At 35.6% G+C, this 26,298-nt stretch overlaps 1 protein-coding gene across 3 annotated transcripts in view; it reads right to left on the bottom strand.

Annotated features, from left to right (window-relative positions):
* PolQ (DNA polymerase theta) overlaps nt 1-26,298 on the bottom strand; it is a 214,211-nt gene that overhangs the window by 18,137 nt on the left and 169,776 nt on the right. For all 3 annotated transcript variants that reach the window (XM_089093273.1, XM_089093272.1, XM_089093274.1), the window contains exons 21-24: nt 20,044-20,199; nt 18,874-19,075; nt 9,159-9,310; nt 3,568-3,712 (exon numbers count right to left, since the gene is read on the bottom strand). In XM_089093273.1, coding sequence (XP_088949399.1) covers nt 3,568-3,712; nt 9,159-9,310; nt 18,874-19,075; nt 20,044-20,199 — 655 coding nt within the window. The remainder of the gene's footprint in view (nt 1-3,567; nt 3,713-9,158; nt 9,311-18,873; nt 19,076-20,043; nt 20,200-26,298) is intronic.

Below are 26,298 nucleotides of genomic sequence, written 5' to 3'. Positions count from 1 at the left end.
ATCATTGGTTGAATATTGTTGGTGAGATGATTCTTTGGGTTTTGAATGGATGAGTAATTTATTTCCTTTTTTTTATTTTTTTTTTTCCTCTCTTTTTGTGAATGTTGTGAGTTGTGTTAGATTGTTTGCGTGGATGATTCTCAAGTTCCCACTTTTTTGTTGGAGGGGTGGGGGAGGGAGGCGAGAGAAGATATTTTGTTTTTGGGTTGGGTTATATTAGGGTCCGAGGAAATAAAAGATAATAAATGTTAATATTATTATATATCTATCTTTTTTTTCTTCTTTTTTCTTTTCTTTTTTTTTTGAAGTGTTTTTCTTTCTTTTTTCGGGTTTTGTCCGGCATGCAGTAATGCACTGGATTGTGTTTTTTAAATGAGAAGTTTGTTTATTTATTTATTGTAACCCATTTGTAAATAAATAAATAAAAAAAAATATATATATATATTTTTTTTGATTGACTTGTGGAAAGATCCTGAACTCCAGCTGCCTTTTTCAAGCATTTTAAGGCCTACATGCCGGCTAGTACCGATACGGATCTTCTTGCTTGCTCCAGGTCTCTTTTGCACAAGTTTACAAAACAAAAATAAATCACTCGAAACATATCTAAATTTATTAACGCATCAATAACGTAAATCTGACTCGTAGTTCTGAGCATTGAAACAAAGATAAAAGTTTAAGGTAAACTGGTGAATTTGTAGAACTGGCAACATGAACTATGACACTAGTAGAAATATAAGCCTGCATATGCTTTGATAGCCCCCCCCCCCCCGCCGGGGTGTGGTGGTTACTTGTTTACTAAATTTTTCTTGAACATCAGAGACCAAAGAAAAGAGATGATAGAAAAAAGTTCTCACTAAAATCGGGAATTTGGTGTTCGGGTCGGTATTGTTTAGAATTGAAAACCGGTGGAGTAATTTGCTAGTTTCGGGACCCAAAGACTTCTAAAGTCGGGATAGCAGCTTTCAAATCCTTACAATTTTTAATTTAGTTTCAAACATTTGCACGAATTCACAAAAACACAGGAGAGGGGGGGGGTATTTTTTGAATCTTTAAATGAAGGCGCAAAAAGATATTTTCTAAATCTCTTATTGGAACTTTTTCATTTTTTTCTACTAAATCAAGACAAAGAAGAAATGTATGTTCTTTTAATGTAGGGAGTAGTTGCTAATCCCATCCTAATTGGGGTAATTATCCCAAGGAATTTTTTTCCGTGAAGTTGTTCTTGGTTAGAGTAACCACGGATTTTGTAGAAATCATAAATGTTTTATTGTTCTAAACCTTACACTTTTGTCACTTAGGGGTAGGGAGGAGTAGGGAGTACACTTATGGGTAGGGTTTTACTTAGATGAGTAGGGTTTGTCACTTAGGGGTAAGTAGGGAGGGGTAGGGAGTACAATTCATAAAAAAACATTTGTTCCCTACTTTCTTTAATCTACATTATTGGCTAATCTTTTCCCATTAAAACAGTTTTTGCAAGTATTGGCCCCATCGGTACCCATCGAATGCACTGTTATCTAATCTATACTACGTTATCGATTTTATTGAACACCAAAATTAGCGACCAACACCCTGATTTTAGATACGTTCAATAATCTTGGGTAGCGGATTTAGCCCTACCCGGGTACCGATGCGCCAACTTTAGCTTTACCGAAAAAAAGTCTAGAAAAGAAAAAAATACAGTAAATCAAATAGTCTTGCATCCTCAATAATTCCTGAGAAGAACGCTGAATTTCCTGAAAAGAACATCGAAAACAAATGCATTTCCAAATTTAATGTTTCTGATTTTATATGGTAAGTAGATTTTTTGTTTTATATTATAATTGTAATATAAAAATATATATCTATTATAGTTATTGCGCTTCACATTCCATTAAACTAACCCACTACCATTCAACCAGGCTTAAGCCTCTTGGCTACATTTGAGAAAGTAAAGTTCATTTTCGATAAACAATTTTATTAATATTTCAAAAGTTTTGGAAATAAACTATGAGTTGATAAAACCAGCACTTTTAACAAATAATAAATATTAAATATATATATATATATAAATATATATTAATATATAATAATATATATTAAATAGAAATACCATTATTTCCCCCAGGAAATACATTCAACTTTCACTCTAAACGGAAACTGTAATAATTGCTGTATTGACAGTGAGGCAGGCGAAATGTACATATGCCCCCCCCCCTCCAAAAAAAAATCCGAGGTCCCGCCGTGGTAAAAATAAAACACCTCTTCATGAGTTTGACAAAAAATTCAAGATGAAAAAATTTGAATTAGGCGGCAACGTCCTGCAGGGCCGGGAATTTGATTCTGGTGATTATGCAAAGTATTTCAGCAACAATCTAAACAATACGAAGCAGAAGGTGAAACATACCGAAATAGAAAAATACGAAGGAGGTACTTTTATATAGATCCATTCATTGTTTCCATCTAATTATATAACCACTTATATAGATTATTTTGATTGAATTTGTCTAAAAGAACACGACACACTCTTTAAATTAAATTAGAAAGAAACAAGTTTTTTTGAACTGAAAGAAAGGAACAACATTAAAACCTAAGATAATGAGAAATTATCCCGTATATGAAGGGAGCTGTCCCTTCCTTAACCTTTGGTTTTTACGCTAAAGTTTGAAAGTTCTTTAAAAATAACTTCTCATTCAAATTCAACGGCCCTTGCGTATGAGCACTTTCTTAAAGAATTGGGACAAAACGTCAAAAGTTGCCTCTTAAAATGAGTAATAACTACAAACTCAAAGCCTCATAAATATAATAAGTCTACAGCTTGGATTTAACTCGTTATTTTGTCAGAATTTACTCGCTTTGCAATGATCAGTCCTCAGTTTGGATTTCCCTCGTTTTCACCGTGAGAAAGTTTCCTTGCACAATTACTGATTAACCAAGGCACAAATGTCAATCGTTCTGCTAAAAATTCAACAAGGGGGAGGGGGCATGATCACCTTTTCTAATAAAATGGTGTTAATGAAGGATGGACAAACTGGATAATTTGAGCCCATACTATAACAACAAACAATATAACAACAATTGAGCCCATACTATAACAACAAATGAATCGTCATAATTAATAATCATTAAATTCTGCAACTCACCCATAGTAATTCTCACCTAAAAAACGTAAGGCCAATTTCCATCAAACTAAAACCCATATTTGAGCTCCAAACAAACGCAAAAAATAGGGTGTGCTATATGGAAAATACAAGAAATTAAAAGGAAATTCACAGAAGTCCCTATACATTAGGGGGTGGAAATGGGGGGCTTGAAAACCCCATTTATGCAGGTTCCTTAAAAGAGACTATTGGAAACAAAAGTATTTTTAGAAAAAACACAGTGGTTCAACAATAACGCCCACTGAGGGTAAACGAATTTATGCAATCAGTTTAACCCACAAGTATTTAAAAAAGAGGGGGGTAGAAAGTGCCCTCTAGTCCTTCTAGCGTTTTTTTTTTTTTTTTAGTGAGAGTTCTTTCAAATTGCTTCAGATAGATTGTTCCCAATTGTTAAAACCAGACGCAAGCTTTAGAAGAAGAAGAAACTTAATAGGATAGGCTTTTCTAAATTCCACTATAAATTCACTTGCTTCTGATTCAGTGACATCTAGTTTATCAGCAAGAGAGCTCACTCCTTGTCCATAGATAATGCCATAGCATATCTGTTTAGCTTGCTGCCTTTCTTCAGATGAAATCTGGATATAAAAAGCTATCCGTATTAAATAATACAAAAGGACTGTAATATTTGGTACTGATGCAAGTAATACATAAAGTGGGCAACCAAATCATTTCTGCTTTCTGAAGAATTTTAACATTTTATACTTACGTAGAGAATTATTTCTAGCTTTATCGGTGAACAGATCGAACTGAAAAGCTTAAAAAAGCTTGTTAGAATTATTACGAGTAGTGACAGCAAAGATGGCTCTAACTTGTTTGAGATGGCTACATCATAGGCTGCACAATAGCGCTGCCAAAGTAAAGACCAATGTGGGTACAATGTGTTTTTTTTTCTGACAAAGGTACTTCGTATGGAAGGGATGGTAGTATAAATATCGGAGGGGCCTCATTTGATTGGAAATAAAAAGTTCTATTGCCCTTTTTAAGAGTCAAAAGTGATCGGAGCGCCTCCTCGCAAGTCCTCTTTTCCCTAAATGCATCCGATCGAAATTTTACGATAGTGATTTTGTTCAAAAAATAGTCCAAAGATCATATAACAAGGCCTTCAGGGTTGACACAAACCCGCGGATTCTGGGGGCAAGGGTTGTAAGTTATGCCCTGGGGCATAACGTATAAGGTTTTAATGTAAGGGGTGGTCGTATAAACTTTAGAGGACACTCATTTGATTGGAAATGGAAATTTCTTCTTCCCCTTTAAGAGTAAAAAATTATAGGAGGGCAACTAGCCACCTACCCCCACGCCCTCTTTTCCCCAAACACTTCTGGTCGAAATTATGAGAAATAGTTTAAGAATATATAAGAATGCAGAAATAAATTCCTATAATAATTAAAACCCAGAACGAATAGAAATCATAGGCAGCACAAGAGCGCTGCCATGCGCTGCCATAGCAAAGAGAAATTTGGACACAATGTATTTCATATGTGCTTTGTCTTGTTTTTTTCTTCTGACTAAGGCAATTCCTATAAAAGGAGTTGTCGTAGAAACTTCAAGGAGCTCAAACGAGCAGAAATTAACATGGACAGGACTGACAACGCCCATGTCTTCTCAAGACCAGAACATAATTTCCCCTTTACTAAAAACAATTTTTTAACTTAAGAAATTTAAAATTATTAAGACTTTAAGCAATAAATATCATTATATGTATATTAAACACTCAATCCACATTCACTTGTTTTTTTTCAGTGAAGTACAAATTATGTTCTGGTTTTCAAAAGCATGGAGTGGGGGGGTGTCAGCCCTACTCATGTTCGTTTCTGCTTGTTTTGAGTTTGGCTCGGTCATTTACTGTAATAATGTAATAATGGTCATTTATGGTAGTTTTAAGCTTGGAAGATTGTTTAACTTTATTTATGCTAATTTTTGGTTAAATGAAGCTCTTTACTTTTCTTTGAAAACATATTTTGTGTAAAAAGTTCTTTAAGCTAATACTCTTAAACAAGACAGCATGCTTTTAAGATCTTCCCCTGGTGAGACTTCAAGAACATTACTTTGCTCTTCCTCTCATACAAAGCTAAAAAACTTGCAACCAGTTGAAAATTAAAGCTTTAATGTAGAGGCATCGTCGTTCCAGCGCTTCAAGAACGAACAAGGACAATTAAAATTCCGCAACCCGCAGCACATATTTTGAGACCAGTAATAGTAGGTTCAATTCTATGTATATATGTGTATACACATACGACATTCAATGATAATAATTCAATTTTCATGTTTTTTTTTTAATGTACGTGCATTTATTCTTGTGTTTTGCTTATTTAACTTAAATGATTTGTTAACGTCAAACTGTAAAGAGATACAAAAAACAAAATTCCTCTACAAATCAAAATAGTAGAGGGCATCGTCATTCCTAAGCGTCAAAGACCAACTTTGGACATTTAACATTTCTTCAACAGCAGTGCACAATTCAAAATCAGTAATAGTACACTAGAGTCTACGCACATATACTTTATGCTCAATTTCCGTGTTCATTCATTCATTTATATTTATTAGTATTAAACGGCTTAGTAAAATTCAATACAACCAAAACATAAGCCTCAGAAGCATATCTTGGGCGAGTCAAATAATTACACTTTGCAAGTTACGAAAGAGAAAAACGGCCGAACATTAACGAACAAATAAAGAAACAGTGAATACGAGAATCTTCACAAAGAGAAAAAAAATCAAACACTAAACATTCGGTTTCTGATGAGAGGAGAGGTATTGACAACGAAGGGTGGGAGAGGATTTGAAACATTTATTTGAACAGACAGGTGGTTCCGAACAGAAATACTTCGGCAGATGGGACCAAGCTGGGATCAAACTGTACGCGTTTTTGGCAGGTCCAAATTTAAGTTTGTGAAACAGAATTGATGATTTGAGCGACGGAGAGAACATCGACTGAAGCAGTGCGACAGTGAATTTCGGAAAGTTCTTGCAAATGTTGAATATCCATACTGAGGATTACTAAAATTTACAAATGATTAATCGGGTCAGTTTAAAAATACAGACCTATAGATGAATATAGTCGGGACAGACTGTAGGTAGCTTTTGCGGCTTGTTTCTGGGCGGTCTTAAGTATCTTAATATGAGACGAGCAACTCTTTCTTCACACAGAAGAACATTAAAAGATGAAAGAAACGGGGGAGTGAACTGTAAAACATGTTCACAGTGTCATTTTATTAAGGCGGCTGGTCTTGTGAGGCACAGAGGTTTAGCGAGAAATAATGATATCAAATGAAATCTATTAACACGAAAGTGGCATCTATTTACGAGGAAATATAATTAAAGTCGTTTATGAAATGGCCATGTCATTAAAAAAAGGAGTAAAATTGCAATCTGGTATCTAGATTTTGTGGCTTGCAGTGAAAAAAGGCAAACAACTTTTTACGGTGTTTCTGATCAGGTGGACTATCAGTGATAATGACAGCGATAGTGATCAGTGACAGTGATAGGACTAGGTGTAGGTGGTCATTGGTGCTGCGTATAATTCATCTATGTTTAAAATAAAGAGGCCGAAGCATTGAGCGTTATGAAACTTCACAATTATCTGGCGGCTGAGCAGAATGAGCTCCATGAGCACCATCTTCCTGCAAGATACGACTGAAACTATTGGGAGTGGGTTGATAAATTCCATAATAATGATCTTTGCTCAGAAGAATGTTGTGACTGATCATATTGAAGGCCTTGACGAAGTCCATGAGGATACCAAAGAGCCTTATAAACCATTTCGTGGTATGCCATGATAAACCCTACATAATCAATTAGAGCCTGAGCAGTGGAACAATTTTGAAGAAATCCATATTGTTCAGCATATAACATGTGTTCAAACTCACGAAACTATGAAAGCGAATACTGACCCCAAATTCAAGACACTTCGAAACGATCAGGAGGATCAAGATAGGTTAGTAGTTGCCAATGTAAGACTTGTCTCCTTTCTTAAACAATGACTAAACATGTGCTGTTTACTGTATTCGTTTAGTATCTTCTTTTTCAACTTATAGGGTTTGTTTCCGCCAAACTGTTGCATTTTTTATTTTTTGTTGTTGTCAAGTTGTACGAAAACAGATAACGCTTATTGTTGCTATGTTTGTCTAATAAAACTAAATGCGGGGTCAATTATCTTATACTGCAGCCAATTATGGATAAAATTACATAAAGGATGTCTAAAAAAGAAAGCCGGATTTGAATCAGCTATAAATCGAGTTACTTAATATGAAAGAAGCAAACAAAACACATTCTCTTCAGGAGATGTTGAGACTATAGTGAAAACAGAACATCGGGCAGATGATCTCGAATGCTAGCTATACAGCCACACGTTCTGTCCATGAAATCAACCGTCACTTGCTCAAACATTTTCCCATCAGCTTTATTGAGAACTCTTTGAATTTATTGTTTGATTTCCAACATACTACGGGATTTGCATTTGTAAACACCTTTGACTTAGTGTAGCTTCATAGAAACCGTCAAATTTGACGCTGCTGGCACCAACACCTTCACCAATGCCTTCCTCTGAAACTCCCTGAATGAACTGTAATCATACAAGGACTTGCATTCTGCATGACTAGAGGACCGTAGTAGCCCCTCCAAAAGCTCCAAACCACACCAACAGGTTATTCGCGATAAGTCAATCTGCATCTTATTCAAACAAGATTGCAGAAGGATTGGTCGAACAAAGTTGATCCTTGATCTGGGGGTTCTTCTTGGGACACCCTTTCCAAACACCTGAGATGATTTTAATTTCCCGTGAGTGGAATCTACATTATGGAGAATATGGGTAATCTATTGTTATTCACCCTTATAAATTCTATAAATACGATGTGATCTGCTTACAAAGGAAAGACACAAATAGATGGTTTAAGATAGTTAAAATTCGTATGTGGTTCACCCCTCTGTTGTTTTTTTTTTTTTTTTTTTTTTTTTTTTTTTACAAAAATATGTGATACCAGATCAAAAAAAGTTAAAAAGTGGACGAACTAGTTGGAAATAAGTAAGAAATCATAGAGGCACACCGAGTTTTGGAGGGTACAAGCGCGAAGCCTGCAGAAATGTTTCAATGGCAGAATCTCAGAAGGGTTTTATATATGTTTTCTTGGTCTATCTAAAGTGGAGGAGGTGCACCTTCCCCTAGTAGCTTTACCCTTCTAAATTCTATAAGTACGATATGATCTGGCTACAAAGAAAAGACAAAAAGGGATGGTCCAAGATAGGTAAAATTCGTACGAGGTCCAGCCCCTGCAGCAAAATGAAAATTTTTAAAAATGAAAAATTTGAAAAATAGAAAAAAAAAGTACGGCTGTGCCCCTGATTCACTTTAATTTTACCATTAGAAATTGTACTAAGCAATTATTTGTAACCTTCTGCCGTTTATGAGGTAGCGTAATAACTGGTACATCTGAAATTTTATTTTTTGTCATTTCAAAAATTTACAAAAACGATAAAAGTAATAATTACAAATCCAACAGTACTATGTCAATGACGTCCATGCTCCCATTATCTGTACCATTATGAATGGTATAAAATGGTTAAATAGTATCTTATCATTTAAAAAAACAACATAACTTGCCCAGCTGAAATTTCACTCCATAGTATTTTCTTCGTTTAAGAGATTTTACCCCTGGCCCTTTACCTTGTTCCAATTCGAGATTATAAGTGTCTTTTTTACCTTCTGTTGAAGGAATTATCAGAGAAATTTCATGGGATACTTCTTTAGGAAGATCATTCCAAACAGAAGTGTACCGTTGGATGAAGCTGTATCTCAGGTATTCAATTTTTAGTATGTCTTGCTGAACCTAACTTAAGCGATTGGTACACCTATACGTCAGTTTTGCTCACTGGACATGGGGGAGAGAGAACAACCCAAATAAAACTGAATTTATAGAAAGCAGGCATCGATGCTAAACCAACAGCAATTTAGGAGCACTACCACTCACCAGGCATCGAGATTCGGCCATTGATTCGATACACAGCTTGCAAAAAGGGAATACTTACTTTATGAACAGGTTTTTGCTTCCATTGACTAGCTAAGAGCTCAAATACATCTCCTTTACTATGAAATATCCGTAGTAAATTTTCATCCTCACTAAAATGACTCAAAATTCTAAGCTCCAATTGGCTATAGTCTCCAGAAACAAGGACATGACCTGAAAAAAGAAAGGTTAAGGTCACTTTTATGCAATGACCCAGCTTCAACACGGTGAGTCATTTTTTAAGGTTAATAAGGCTTTTCAGAAAACTTTTATACATTCAAGGTTATAATGAAATACTTTGTGGCTCTTGGTAATAAACTAGGATTTGTTTAGCTTATTCTAGTAATGTCAACTAAGTCAGGTAATCGAAAGAGCTCTGCGACTAAACTTTAAAAAAGGAAGGGCCTAGAATTTGCTTTTGTCAAGAAAGGAATTTGCTAGATTTGAATTTGTCAAGAAATGCCTAGAAAGGAAATACTTTTTCCGCAGATAAGTTGACTAGCTTTTAAAAATCTTTTGCAAGATGATTAACTTCTTCTTATCAATTACTTGTTCTGCTTGTGCGAGAAATCAAACTATTTTCCGACAGAAATTTTTGTTAAATTTTGTTAATGAGGAAAAATAGGAAACGTCGTTGGTCAAAGCAGTGGTACAAGATGAGAAATCGCTAAAAAGATAGAAATAATTAAAAAACCCTGAAATAATAACAAAAGAATTGGCGTGTTACTTGATCTTATTTTATACCCCTCCATACATAAATGCAATAGTAACTTGAATACTCGACCATCTTTCATAATTATTTCCTGTGTGACTAGTTTGACATGGACGAAGGAAATCGAGTTAAACAACAGGCAACGAAGAAGTCCACTCGTAGCATAGAAAAAATGGTGCTGTGGTTGAGGAAATCATCTTGGAAATGTGCCAATGAGGGGAGAAAGAAAGCACCTAACTTAATCCGCTCATCTTGCTGTATCACGCACTTGTCCAAAGCGATGAGTTCTTGTTTACCCGGCCATCCTAATTTCAAAATGGACTGAATAATTGATTCTAGAGGTTTACCCCCCTGGAAAATACCCTCCCCTCCCCCCACACACACACGCACAGAAAATAAGGTGTTCAAACTTGAGAATTTTATTTGAGTTTTTTTTTCTAGTTTCATTGAGAAGTGCTAAGGAAAGGGATAAAAATGAATTTACATACCACAAGAATCATAAAACTTACAATCACAAATCCATTTTTGTTGAAATAACTGCCATATGAAATTCTGCAATTTTTGGCAGTAGCGGGCGCCAAATTGATATGAAAGAAGAGAAAAATATCTACGAAAACTTATCGAAATTAAGCAAAAAACATACGGTATCATAAAGTTTAAGAACGTTTAGCTTGTCTTTGAAAGGACAGTTGGCTTTGGGAACCAACATGTTCTTATTGTTTAAAATTTTAAAGACGAAAGCGTTGTCAAATTCTACGAGTTTTTTACGGGTGGTGGCAAAGTTTTGTATAGAATTAAAAAAAAAGAGTTATAATCCAAATTAAATGGTCATTATGTTCCAGGAATCGTTCTTAAAGAATTGGGACAAAAAGTAAAACTTTAACGTAAAGAGAAAGGTCTTGAGGAGGGGCCAACCCTTTTTATATACGTAATAATTTCTGTTCGTTTTAAGTATTAATGTTGGTTCTTACTTGCATTTGAACACAATTTTTTTTTATTTAATTTCTGATCGTTTTTCAATAATACCACGAAATCCGACTCCCCCTCCAAGAAAAATTCCTTTCTCCTACGGAAAATTCTTCCATGGAAAGTCCTGTTAACGTAAAATGTTCTCCCCCTCCCTCAACGGGGAAATTTTCCCAGACGATTCCATTCTAGCTGAAAATTCCACCGAAAAACTCAGGTTAAAACTTTTTCTTAGCATACTTTAATTTGCAAAAACACTTTGATTTTTGTTGATTTTTAAATTCATTCCGATAATCCCCTCCTCCGTGGAAAAGTTTCCATCAAAACCCTAGCAAAAGGGTATTTTCCAACAAAATTTATTTTGGGAGGCGGAACAGAAACTTAAAAAAACGCATCGAAACTGTGAAATTGATATCTACTCCCTTATAATTTCTGGGAATAATTCTAGTCTACGCTGTTATTATGAAAGTGAAGAGTAACATTAAACCCCAAAATGAGCAGAATACATTCTGTAGAGGAGGGGTGGGGTACTCCCCCTTCCTCATCCTTTCCTCCACCTCATGATCGCAGAAACTTTGGAGTGTGTTCATTAGATCAGAAATTGAGAGTTCTAATCTTTTTTTTTTTTTTAAGTGCAAAGGGATTAGAGACCAACTAGCCGCATGGTGGGGTTATTTTCCGAAAGGAGGTTCTCCGCTGGGGGGGGGGGGTGTTTCCGGGGGGAGGGGTAAACGCCACCCACAAAATAATCAAGTTTCTATTGCTAGTACAGTAATTTCAATCTGATCCCTAATGAATGCAAGGTCATTGTAGTACCACAGGGAAGGTTGTGGGATGTCATCTGCTGACGCTACAAACTTCTTTTTTTTTGCTTGATCGCCTTGTATTCACGATTGTAATTCGTTCTTAAAACAATTATTTTTCTTTTTTAGTTCGGGAACTGTATAATCTGGTTTTAATGTCTTTACCACCTGTAATATCCTGACAATTACTGCACTTTTTTTATTTTGGTTAAAATAGTCTTTACTTTTAACTTTCCATAGCTCAGGGTGATCCCGGTATTAATAAAAAAATAAACTCGCGCTGTGCATTTTTGCTTTCTTCCAGTATATCTTCCATTATTGTTGGCGTGTGACTGACGCAATATTTGAACAAAACTAGTCTAGACGGTCAATCAACCTCGTTAACCGATTGAGTCATTCAAACTTTTTATCAATCACCGTCAACGCTTGACTCAAGCGTCAAACAGGTTCTTAGACGGTTAATCATGCTTAAATCAATCGATTGACGGAATCTTTCGATCAAAATGATTGACCGTCTAGGGTGTCCTTTAAAGCTCTTCTGATTCTGAATATCCCTAGGAATGGGATAACGAGCCTTACAAACGCAGAAACTATTTCAAATTCGATCGGACTCACAGTGTAAACACAGTGTCCCTGCAAATAAGACTAGACTTAATTCGATTTAAGCCACAGATTATACTAGCTATGATTCAGCTGACGCACTTTGATTTACCAAAGAATATAGTTCATAAAATGAAATATATACAGAGTGAATGTCTGAATAAAAGAATGGGGGAGAGTGAGAGAGAGAGAGCGAGAGAGAGAGAGAGAGAGAGAGAGAGAGAGAGAGAGAGAGAGAGAGAGAGAGAGAGAGAGAGAGAGAGAGAGAGAGAGAGAGAGAGAGAGAGAGAGAGAGAGAGAGAGAGAGAGAGAGAGAGAGAGAGAGAGAGAGAGAGTTTCTACGGCAAAACTTTCTACAAAACCATATATGCCCCCAGGGCCCTTGCCCTTGCCTTATAACCATTGCCCTGAGGGTTGTCATCCTCAAAGACCTAATTTCCAGAACTTTCAACTACGATGAACAAAATGAATATCTCAAAATTTTTATAGGATGTTTTTGGGAAACTGGTGGGCGTTAGAGGGGGGTTTGTTGATCTCCAATCACTTTTAACTATTAAAAAGGGCGCTAGCCCTTTCAATTTCCAATCGAATGAGCCCTTTTTGAAGTTTCTACGACAACTCCTTCTATAACAACCTCATATGCCCCCAAGGCATAACTTACAGCCTAACCTTGCGCTGACGGTTGTGGGGGGGGGGGCTATCATCCTCAAAGACCTAATTTCCAGAACTTTCAAATACATATAAAAAATGGCTATCTCAAAATTTTGATTGTATGTGTTTTGGGGAAATGGTGGGCATGAGAGAGTGGTCAATTGTCCTTCAATTACTTTCGACTATTAAAAAGGGCAGTAGCCATTTCAATTCCCAATCGAATAAGCCCTTTTTGAAGTTTCTACGACAACTCTGTCTATATAAACCTCATATGCACCCAGGGTATAACTTACAACCATTGCCCCGAGGGCTGTGGAGGGGGGGGTCACCCTTAAAGACCTAATTTCCAAAACTTTCAACTACATTGGACAAAATGGCTATCTCAAAATTTTGATTGGATGGGTTTGGGGAAAAGGTGGGCGTGAGAGGGGGGTTAGTTGCCCTCCAATCACTTTCGACTATTATAAAGAGCACTAGCCCTTTGAATTTCCAATCGAATAAGCCTTTTTTGAGGTTCCTACGACAGACCTTTCAATAAAAACCTTATATGCCCCCAGAGCATAACTTATAACCCCCGCCCTGAAGACTGTGGGGGGATTTTCCTGCTCAAAGATATAATTCCCAAAACTTTCAACTACATTGAAAAAAATGGCTATCTCAAAATTCTGGTTGGATGTGATTTGGGAAATGGTGGGCGTGGAAGGGGTGTTAGAAAGTCCCAATTTTCAGAACTTTCAACTACGTTGAACAAAATGGCTGTCTCAAAATTTTGATTGGATGTGTTTGGGGAAAAAGTGGGCGTGAGAGGGGGGTTAGTTGCTCTGGCCTAAAGAAAAAAAAATACATTGTGCCAACATCGTTCTTTACTTAGGCAGCGCGATTGCGCTGTCTATGATTTAAAGTTGTGCTTTATTTTTCGGCTTTTTTATTTATTTTGTGTGTTGCTATGACCCAAAGGCTTTTGCAATAAAATCTTACCTATATTTAATGAGTTTCTTATATATTTTATATATTTTTCTTATATATTATTTATATGAGTCTCTATTCAATAAAATCTTATCTAAAATAAATGAGTTTCTTGGTAAATAAAGAGTTTTTACTATTTTAAATAGCGGGCATGAGAGGGGGGTTAGTTGCTCTCCATTCACTTTCGACTATTAAAAAGTACACTAGCTCTTTCAATTTCCAATTAAATGAGCCCTTTTTGAAGTTTCTACGACAAAACTTTCTACAAAACCATATATGCCCCCAGGGCCCTTGCCCTTGTCTTATAACCCTTGCCCTGAGGGTTGTCATCCTCAAAGACCTAATTTCCAGAACTTTCAACTACGTTAACAAAATGAATATCTCAAAATTTTGATTGGATGTGTTTGGGGAAAAGGTGGGCGTGAGAAGGGGGTTAGTTGTTCTTTAATCATTTTTGACTATTAAAAAGGGCTCTAGCCCTTTCAATTTCCAATCGAATGAGCCCTTTTTGAAATTTCTACGACAACTCCTTCTATAAAAACTTCATTTGCCCCCAGGGCATAACTTACCCCCCTTGCGCTGCGGGCGGGGGGGGGGGGGGGGGTCATCCTCATAGACCTAAATTCCAGAACTTCCAACTACACTGGAAATGGTGGGCGTGAGAGATGGGGTTAGTTGTCCTCCAATTACTTTCGACTATTAAAAAGGGCACAAGCCATTTCAATTTCCAATCGAATGAGCCCATTTTGCAGTTTCTACGACAGCACTTTCTATGAAAACCTTATATGCCCCCAGGGCATAACTTATAACCCTTGCCCTGAGGGCTGTGGGGGAGGGTTGTCATCCTCAACGACCTAATTTTCACAAATTTCAGCTACGTTGAACTAAATGGCTATCTCCAAATTTCGATTGGATGTGTTTGGGGAAAAGGTGGGCGTGAGCGAGGGGTTAGTTGCCCTGGTCTAAAGAAAAAAAAAAATAAATACATTGTGCCAACATCGTTCTTTACGTAGGCAGCGCGATTGCGTTGTCTATGATTTGAGGTTGTGCTTTATTTTTCGGCTTTTTTATTTATTTTGTGTGTTACTATGACCCAAAGGCTTTTGCAATAAAATCTTACCTATATCTAATGAGTTTCTTATGTATTTTATATATTTTTCTTATATATTATTTATATGAGTCTCTATTCAATAAAATCTTATCTATAATAAATGGGTTTCTTGGTAAATAAAGAGTTTTCACTATTTTTAGATGGTGGGCGTGAGAGGGGGGTTAGTTGCTTTTGACGAGTAAGGAGTTTTAAAGAAAGGATACCCAAGTTTGCCCGTTTGACTATCTCCTTTGTCTGTTTTTCCCACTTCAGGTCATTTGTGAAATATTCCTAAGAGTTTGATATCCATGATGCTGTAACCTGAAACTTTCTGTAAAGTAAGGGATGAGTTGCCCCTCAGAAAAAAATAAGTTAATACGAGTCATTTTCCCAACTGACGATCCTTTTGCCCTCCTCAACTTGGCGTCATAAACTCGCCATTATTTTGTCTGCCTCGATTGAAACACTCTTTTCACCCAGCTCCAGTACGGATGAATCATCAACGAACTTAATGCGATCGGACTAATCATTTGCCAACTCATTTACCATCTCCAAGCAAAGTAGAGGGCCCAAAATTGTTCCCTGGGGAACTCCACAGTAGATTGGCTATGGATCAGAGTAGGCTAATTTGTACTTCGTTTTTTTTATAATATCTATAATTTTAGTTTTTTTATAATCTTATCTATAATAAATGAGTTTCTGGGTAAACAAAGAGTTTTTACTATTTTTAGATATAAGAAGTAAGTTCTAAACGTTTTCTCAGTCACGATGTACTCTCATTAGTTTTGTTTTATTCGTATTTGATCAATAAAAATTCACCCGTTTTATCCTTTTTTCACACCTTTTTCCAGCGTACCAACAGGGAACTAAACACCATGTGTCTTGTTATTAGTATTAATTAAAAAAAAAACTTTTTCCACAAAATAAGTTTTTCAAAGAAAAGTAAAGAATTCCATTAAACTAAAAATAAGCAAAAATAAAATAAAATTATCTACCAAGGGTGAAACTACCACAAATCAGAATCGATAAATAAATAAAACCCAAAACGAACAGAAATTACAATAAATAACCGTGTCAAACTCAAAACGAGCAGAAATTAACATGAGCAGGGCTCAAAACCCCTATGCCTTCCCAAGGCCAGAACATAATTTGCACTTTACTGAAAAAGATATAAATGTTTTTACTTTTATAACTTAGTAAATCAAATAATATTATGATTTTGATTAATAAATAGCAGTATATGCATATTAAACTGACAATGCACATTCATTTGTATTTTTTTCAGTAAAGTGCAAATTATGTTCTGACCTTGGGAAGGAATAGGGGTTTCGAGCCCTACTCATGTTGATTTCTGCTCGTTTTGAGTTTGACTTGGTTTTTTATTGTAATTTCTGTTCGTTTTGGGTAAATTAAACAATAAATTGTGCTAACATTGTTCTTTACTTAGGCATCGCGATTGCGTTGCCTATGATTACGATTTACAGGAATTTTCTATTTGTTTTGTTTTAAGCCAGGGATTCTAATTACAGAGACAAGCATCCAAATTTCTAAAGGTTAATCTCCTTCTTCTAGCCCTAGTCTCTAGACCTAATTTCTCCTTCTAGTGACTAATTAGCGACTGTCCAGTGCCTGTAACTTTTGATGCTGACATTATGCTTTGGCATTTCATCTGTCTTATGGTTCATACTCTCTGTGAAACAGGTAACTTTGCGAGATGCCTACATCTTTAGCATCCACCAAGAGGACAAGATACTTATATAATTGGATTCATTTTATTCTGGTGTGTTCATTCACTGAGCCAGAATTATGATAGTATTTAGACTTTTACTCAAATAATGATCTAAAGTTGCTTAAAAACTGAAAAATCTGCTCATTTTCACATGCTTTCAAAATATTTTTGGGTTTATTGTTTTTTTTTTTTTTTTTTACCTGTAGCTTGTATTCCGCACTGTTAGCTTTTTAATTATTTCAGTTTGAGTTTGCGTTTCGTTTTGATATGTTTTGTCGTTGTTTGTTTTTTGTCTTTTTATTTATTTTATTCTCTTTTTTCTCATCTAAATTGTTCCCATTTCCACTCAGAAAATTTGAACTTGATTTTTAGAGACTTTCTCTTACATTGCTGAAAAAGGACAGGAGTTGTCTTCTCGAAATACCCTTTTTGTTGCATCCACTATTTTCGTTGGCCTTATAAAACCCCAATTTCGCTTTTCTTCTCTTTTCTTTGTTAAAAATTAAGGACTGGGATAGCTAAAGATTATACCATATGATCAGTTTGGGGGGAATAAGGGTCAAAGACATCTAGTTAAAATTTTCTTATTGCCATTACTTGGCATGGCTCACCTGCCAGAAATTTTCCTAGTTGAGGAGTAGAACACTACACAAGTGAGAACTTTGTAAACACCCTTTTAAATACCACATCCTGACCAGACACCATTATTGACACCGACACCATTATTGGTGTCGACTAAGTTACAGCCAATAGCTAAAGAACATACGAACAAACATGAAAGCCAATTAATGCCAAACTCATACCCAAAAGTATGGAAGAGAGAAAATTCAGAGGGTAAGCCAGAAAAGAAGAAGATACCAAAGAATATGAAACAGGGAACGGGTAGAGAAAAATTGGAAGAATATGGAAGAGAAGAGGAAAAAAAGAAATTGGGAAGTATGGTAGATAAGAAGAAAATGCCAAAGAGAAAAGAGAAGAGGTGCCCAAACGTGGGTACAAAACGACTTCAAACTACAAGCACCCCTAAGCATTACAGCTCTACCCCGCAGAGCCAGGAGATTAAAAAAAAAATCTTAGTTTTAGCTCCTAGAAGTTTGACTTCATGACTTCAATTAAAGATCTATGTTTATTCAGATCCATCTTGAATTGTTTTAAAAGTATGCAGATTATTTTTTTTTGTATTATAAAACAGTTAGGGCACTAATTTACATAGTAATTAGAACACATTTAGAGCTCAGTACAGAGAAAATAGGCTAGCTTTAAGAATTTAATTGGTAACATTAGATAGCGTGGTTATATTTATTTCTGAGAGATGAACTTGAGTTTGCTTTATTATCAGTTTTCCCTACTCTTTGGTGAGAAAAATTATCCAATGATAGTTTCTTTTTACTACCAATTAGTTTGAAAGACTTCAAGATAAGGTAAGTATAGAAAGCGACAGATTTTCTTGATAGAAAAGTACTAGAAAACTAGATAGTGAGTAAAAGCGGGCGGTTCCATACCGGTTCAGCAATTTTATGGGGGCACTGGAAAACCTAGCATGATCATACCTTCTCTTTATTTTTTTAGATTCTGGTGTTCTAATAATAAGAAGTAGAAAGATAGGTCAAGTCACGATGTTAAAAGACGGAAAAGAGTAAATAGCCAATAATAAGCGTTATAACATGGAGTTTTAAGACAAAGATGATTAATCTCACACTGGTGACACTAATTTGGCGATAAATGTGTTTTGTTTAGAAGAAATATCTGGTGAACATACTCTATATACTATGCTGTGTAAAAAGTCACATCGAAAATTTCATTAATTGGCCTGTATATTTTAGGGGCCTTAACTCCTGATCTGCCCCCAGAATTTACCTGTCAATAAGATACATGCACAGGAGTTCATTCTGTAAAGCGGTAGTATTTTGTTGAATTTTAGTGGTCAAATTCAAAATAGTAAAAATAATATGAAAAACAGAAAACAATTTTAGCAGATAATTTTTAAAATTTTGGAGGTGGAAGGAGGTGTTGACCAAAAACTTCACCCCCTACGTGTGCACCTTAGGCTTTAATAGCTCAAAACATTAAAATAAAAACAGGAGAGGCACCATTCAAAAACAGGTTTTGAGGTTCATGCTTACCAACTACAAGATAAAGTTTCATAGATTTCATTTCCTGAATTAATGGCCAAAAAGAGCAGAATTAGCAAAAAACAGATCTTAAAACGAAATCGTTTACCTTGTTTTGCAACAAAAGCACTTCTGAAACTAATAGCTTCATCGTCAAAATCATCGGCTAGGAAATCTCTTGGCACCATTTGAACACAAGGTTCTGAAAGCATCACTCGTCCAGTGGTTGTATATGGATTGCATGTGCTATAGATGCGATAATCCGAAAAATTTGAACACTGTCGGGCTGATCGTATCAATGGGAAAAGGATCTAGACGATATGAAAGTTTGATAATTAAAAAACTAGAAAAACAAAAAGAGAGAGTGGGAGAAATTGTGCTGCTTTTAGGAAGAAGCTCGAAAGATTAAAGGCTCCGACTAATTCAGCGAAAAACTTTCGAAGAAGAAAAATATTTATATTTTCAGATTGAGAGAGAATTCTACAACATTTCACAATTTATGTTTTTTCTTTAAGTGTTCAGAGAAAAGCTATTTAGGTACGTATTAGCATTGTCTTTTCTTAATTGCCTTAGATATCCCTTATTTATGACACCTTTTCCATTTATTTCATATATTTACTTTATCATTATTGTTTTATTGCATTTATATTACATATCTATTCACCCCTCTTTGTGTTACTGCTATTCTCCCTTTTCTGACAATTTTCAAAAAATTCACTAATTTTGTCTAAAGGTATGGTTAGAAGGCACAAAAATAGAGGAAAGTCTGTTGAAATTTTTTAATTTATTTTTTTAATATTTTCTTTTTAAAAAGGTCAATTCTAAGACAAGTCGAAACAATTTGTTTTAAAATTGTGTTTGAAAATAATAAAATATATAAAATAAGAATAAAATTTTTATTTAAGAAATAAATGCTTCTTATTCACGCACTGCTATAAATTTAAAATTGGCATTTTTACTGATTAGGTGATCAACAAAATTCTTTTCACGAAAAAATAATTTGGAAAAACGGTTTATACAAAAATTATTACAAGCATTCAGATTGTAGAGATTAGCAAGTCTCCTTCCGTCATCACCGCACGCAACAAAAGCAAAATAAACAAAAGAAACCAAATTTTATATAAGAAAATAATTTCCTTATATGTTTTGTATTATATAATTTAAGTTTATTTTTATATTACAGTTGTATTACGCATATATTATGCACTTTATATTATAAATAATTCACTCCTTATACATTTTATGAGGAAAAATCAACAAAACACAAACATGTAAAAACCTTGTTAAGAGACGAGTTTATCCTTCTCCAATCCCAGGCCAAACGAAGTAATTCCTGAGATTTACCCGCTTTTTCGGGAAAGCCCTGCTTTCTCTTATATAATTCAAAAAGTCTTTCATATTCTTTGACTGTTATTCCAATTTTGGAGCATGACTCCTGAAAAGAGAACAGGGGGGATCATTACATTTCGTCTTAAAAAATATGTAGGAAAGCAAGCGTATTTTAATAAGTCTTTAACAGTGTAATGGAGAATAAGTTCAAATCAATCAATTTCTAATACTATTCAACATACTTTGGGACATCTTTTATACATTATATACTGCTTGGGAAAAACTTTGTTTGACTTTTAAAAAGAAACGTAGTTAATTTTAGTTAGTATAATACGGACTGTCTAGTTAAGTAAATATGTGTGTGCGCTATCCAGCGTTGCCAACGCTTTGAATTAAATTGTACCAGTTTTCCGTGTACCGCTAGAGATTAATTTTATTCCAGGAAGGGAACAGTTTGACCGGGAACAAATTGCAAGAGAAAAGGTTCTTTGACTACCCGACGAAAAAAAATGTGCCGATTCCAAATATGCAAAGTTTGCTCATCTAGTTATTTCACGAATATGTTTTTTTAGGTTGACATTGATTTTGAGGGGGCGAATTTCGTGTTTCCATATATAGGCGTACCAGAACAAAATTGATGCCTACAACTGTGTAATAGACAAAGGTGATTATGAAAATCACTTTTATTTGAACCTAAAATTAAATATGACACAGGTAATTTCGGAGACCACATATACAGTATAAAGATTCTATTTCATCGGCTTTAAAGCAAGATTCCAAGTCTGACGATTTCACTACAGCCCTTTCGGAGCATATTTTTAATTTTCCAGACCATTTTATTTTGTTCGACAATGTCTCTTTGATTTCTAGGGACCGGGATTCCAAGCAAAATTTTCGTGAAATTTTTTAAATTAAGAAAATTTTATCCAGGAATATAGCTTTAAATTGTGACATAGGTGAATTTGGTTTGAACTCTATCTACGATAATTTATTAAAATCTGACAGAGTAAAGTTCAATTCCCCTAATGTAGTTCACTTCTGTCCAAGTGTTTGTTCATTCAAAGCTAATGAACTGGATCCAAGAAGGTCAAAGAGACTATCTTCCGCTTCTGCTTTGAAAAGAATAATATTATTAAATAATATGTAGTTTTATTTTATTTCATATATAAACTATTGTTTTTAATTGTTTTAGTTTAGTTTTACTACTGATGACAGTCACTGCATATGTGACCGAAATATCTAGTATTTTTGTGAAATTTTATCACTGTTTGTAAAAATCAATGTCTATTAAAAGGATTTGATCCCTGTTTGAACTTTTATTTATTTATCCTAAAATTGAAACTTGTTTTTTTTTTTAGGTTGAGGTTGATTTTAAAGAGGTGAAATTCGTGCTCCCATGTAAAGCCGTACAACAACAAAATTGATGTCTAGAATAAGGTATCAGATCACGGTGATTATAAAAATCACCTTTATTTGGACGTAAAACTATAAATTAGGTTTTTTGAGATTGAGGTTGACTTTGAGGGGGTGAAATTCGTTTTTAAATATAAAGGCGTACAACAGCAAAATTGATGTCTAGAACATTGTACAAGATCAGGGGGATTATGAAAGTCACCTTTATTTGAACGTAAAATTAAAACTTTCATTTTAATATTTAATCAGAGTTTTAATCTGAAAGTAACCGCTCTTAAAACGTAGAATGACAACTATCACCCAATTCGATGTTTTAACTAACAATTAAAAGTTATACACTATACAAATGTGATAAACAATCGAAATATCAATATTCATAGGTTTTCGTTATCTTCCAGATCATCAACTCCGAGAAACCCAGTTCAGCTAGCACAACTTTTTCCTTTGCAAGGTCCACAGGCCCAGGTGCATTTCATGCCATTTCTTTTGCAAGTGGATCGCATATTTGAGCAGTCGGTTTCGCAGTTACAGTGGAAAACTGAAAACTGCAATGAGAGAGTTGGGGGCAGCTGGGAGTTCACCAAAAATAGAGCAATATAGTCTATTCTGAATTACCGAACTGGGTAGGGTCGAGATTACATCCCAGGGTGTTCCATGATCTAAGTTGCAAATAAACTCGAAATGAGTGGAAGCTGCAAGCATCACTGGTGGAGGGAGAACTTTAGACTAAACATACGAAGCAGTTACTGTAACTTTCTCCATGAATTTGAGATGACGTAACTGGATGAGGGTTGAAATTGACCTCTGCAATTAGGTACCATATTGTATCGATTATGGAAGGCTTATCAGCTAATCGTGGAGGTCTGATTGCTTCAAAAAGTGACGGAGGTGGTTAACACAATTGTCACCAGCAATTGTCACAGAAATTGTCACCAGCCACTGAAACATCAACGATAATTGACCGTCCAATAATAACTGGTGCAGCTTTATTAGCAAGTGTTAAGGCCACCACTTTTTATTGAATATGTACATCTTGACGTTTTCCCCTTGTCATGGTATCCATTATTTCTTGTCCGACGGATCCTAGCTTCCTTCTCCAGTTCCGCATCGACATTTTTTAGCTTTAAGTAATACTCGCGGAGAATGGCATGAGCTGTGTCTCTTAGAGTAATGACGTTCTGTCTGCCTTTTATCTCTGCAAATACGATTCTTTCACTAATATCTATCTTCTTGTTCTTGTATTTTTTATCATATCAAGAATCCTCAGAATCGCTCATGAGTTCGTTCATTATGCTAACAAGATCATTTAGTGTTAGTTGTTCCTCATCATTAGCCTGAAAAAAACTCAACAATTTTCTCGAACGCCTGGTTAAGATTCAAGTTCTGTGGTCGGTCAGATATTTGTTTTCCAAGCAGTGAAGGAATTCAGCTATACTTTATGGAGATTTAACGTTTCGTTAGACTATTATACTTGTTGGGGGTCCTACGTTCTGTTAGAAAGTTTGAGTGGCAGGACGTCTGGTAAACTACATCAGCAGCATGTAGATCCGCAGTTTCAGCAAGAATTTTTGTCATCATTGCTCCTGACAAGTCATCATTTCTCTTTCCACAAACCACTCTTGGTGTATTTTCAAAGTCTTTCGTTCTAACCTTGAAACTGTCTTCCTTCTTTTTCATTAAGTCAAAGATAAATGGTGTAGAAAAAAAGACACAATCAAATTTGAAGTTTTAAGATAAACAGGAAGATACTCGCCTCTGACTTTGTTTCACATGTGATAACGAAGACAAGTACTGCTTAATAAATATCTTGTTTGTGAAGCTAGACCTGTATGACTTACGGACAGGATTCCTAGTAACTGCTAGGACATCTTCAGGCTTCCTTGATCAAATAGCTTCATTCACTGAGTCTGCTTCTTTCTCTCCCAAAACGACCTTTCCTAGCCCTTCCACTGTTTTTTCTTACCTGATACAATTGATATACACAATTTAAAGTTTAAGATTAGTTTGCTAAATATTTGTCGTTCAACCTAAAAAAATGTAAGTAAATCTAATCTGGTTTAATTTTTCTAAGATTAACATGCTAAACTAGTAAATGCTCAATGCATTTAAAATGTCATAAGGAAATGTTTTTGCAATTCTCAGTTTTTTTAATTGATTGTGCCAGATTAAGAAACTAGTGGAATATTTAAATGAAAGTTTTAAATTCAAATAAAGGTGATTTTCATAATCACCATGATCTAGTACACTATTTTTGATCATCAATTTTGTTGTTGTACACCTTTATCTGGAAAGACGAATTTTACTTCCACAAAATCAACCTCAACATCAAAAACATAATTTTTTTTGTTTTAGTGCTAAAATAAAGGTGATATCGAAATCGTTAAAAAAATATGTTGGCACAATGTATTATTCATTTTTTTCTTGGTTTTAAACTGGTTTCTTGGTTTTAAATTTTTTACTTTTGTAACTTTAAAAATGTAAATAATATTAACATTTTGATTACTAAATATCAGTATATGTATATTAAACTGACAATTCAAATTCATCTGTATTTTTTTCCGTAAAGTGCAAATTACGTTCTGGCCTTGGGAAGGCATACGGGTTTTGAGCCCTATTAAAGAACGATGTTGGCACAATGTATTTTTTTTTTTCCATACCAGGGCACTTTGTATCGAACGAATCGTCGTAGAAACTTTGAAAAGGGCTCATCCGATTGGAAATTCAAGTGGCTTGCCCTTCTTAATAGTCGAAAGTGATTGAAGGGCAACTAACCCCCAAATACGTCCATCATTCCCCCAAACACATCCAAATAAAATTTTGAGATAGCCATTTTGTTCAGTGTAGTTGATTTCCAGATAGATAACATGTTTTTGAGGAGGACACTCCCCCACAGTCCTCGGGGCAAGGGTTTTAAGTTTTGCCCTGGGGGCATATAGAAGGATGTTGGTACAATATATTATTTATTATTTTTTTTGCCTTTAGACCAGGGCACTTCGTGTCGAAGAAGTTGTTGTAGAAACTACGAAGGGGGCTCATTCCATTGGAAATTGGAGTCGCTTCTGCCCTTTTTAATAGTCAAAAGTGATTGGAAGGCAAATAACATCCCTTCCACGCCCACCATTTCCCGAAACACATCCAATCAAAATTCTGAGATAGCCGTTTTGTTCAGCGTAGTTGATTTACAGATAGAAAATATGTTTTTGAGGAGGTCAGTTCCCCACAACCCTCAGGGTACGGGTCGCAAGTTCTGCCCTGGGGGCATATAAGGGTTCTTTATAGAAGGCATTGTCATAGAAACTTCGAAAAAGGCTCATTAGATTGGAAATTTAAAGGGCTAGCGCCCTTTTTAATAGTCGAAAGTGATTGGAAGGCAACTAACACCACCTCTCCACTGCCCACCATTTCCCCAAACACATCCAATCAAAATTTTGAGATAGCCATTTTGTTCAGCGTAGTTGTATGTCTCAGAGAAATTAGTTTTTTGAGGATGACAACCCCCTCCCGCCCCACAGCCCTCAGGGTAAGAGGTTGTGAGTTATGCCCTGGGGGCATATAAGGTTTTTATAGAAGGTGTTGTCGTAGAAACTTCGAAAAGGACTCATTCAATTGGAATATTGAAATGGCTAGTGCCCTTTTTAATAGTCGAAAATGATTGAAAGGCAACTAACACCCCATCCAAGCCCACCAATTCCCCAAACACATCCAATCAAAATTTTGAGATAGCTATTTTGTTCCAGCGCAGTTTAAAGCCCAAATGGAAAATATACCTTTGAGCTCGACACTTCCCTCCAAAGTCGTTCAGGGCAAGGGTTATAAGTTATGCCCTCGGGACCATACAAGGTTTTTATTGAAGATCGTTGTCGTAGAAAGCTTGAAAAAGGGCTCATTCGATTGAAAATTTAAAGGGCTAGTGCCTATTTGTAACAGTCGAAAGGTACTGGAGGGCAACTAATCCCCATCTCACGCCCACCTTTTTCCCAGACACGTCCAATCATGATTTTTAGATAGCCATTTTAGTCAATGTAGTTGAAAGTTTTGGAAATTAAGTCCTTAAGGATGACAACCCCCTCCCCCCACAGCCGTCAGGGCAAGGGTTGTAAGTTATGCCCTAGGGGCATATAAGGTTTTTATAGAAAGCGTTGTTGTAGAAACTTCAAAAAGGGCTAATTCAATTGGAAATTGAAAGGGCTAGTTCCCTTTTTAATAGTCGAAAGTAATTGGATGGCAACTAACACCCCTTCCATGCCAACCATTTTCCCTAACACATTCAATCAAAATTTTGAGATAGCCATTTTGTTCCACACAGTTAAAGTTCAGGAAGTTATACCTTTGAGCAGGACACTCCCCCTACAGTCTTCAGGGCAAGGGTTATAAGTTATACCCTGGGGGTATATAAGTTTTTATTGAGATCTCTGTCGTAGTAACTTGAAAAAGGGTTCATTCTGTTGGAAATTCAAAGGTCTTGTGCCCCTTTTAATAGTCGAAAGTGATTTGAGGGCAACTAGCACCCCTCTCTCGCCCACCTTTTCCACAAACACATCCAATCAAAACTTTTAGATAACAATTTTGTTCAGTGTTGTGGATTTCCAGATAGAAATTATGTTTTTGAGGAGGAAACTCCCCCACAGCCCTCAGGGCAAGGGTTGTAAGTTATGCCCTGGGGGCATATAAGGTTTTTATAAAAAGCTTCGTCGTAGAAACTTCAAAAAGGGCTCATTCGATTGGAAATTGAAATTGCTAGTGCCCTTTAAAATAGTCGAAAGTGATTGGAGGGCAACTAGGCCCCCCCATG

The sequence above is a fragment of the Artemia sp. Qi Xiang Cuo genome, chromosome 8 (assembly GCF_049724085.1).
Source record: "Artemia sp. Qi Xiang Cuo chromosome 8, ASM4972408v1, whole genome shotgun sequence".
Taxonomy (NCBI): Eukaryota; Metazoa; Arthropoda; class Branchiopoda; order Anostraca; family Artemiidae; genus Artemia; species Artemia sp. Qi Xiang Cuo.
The sequence above is the reverse complement of the archived record's forward strand: the minus strand, read 5'-3'. Positions and strand labels throughout refer to the sequence as shown.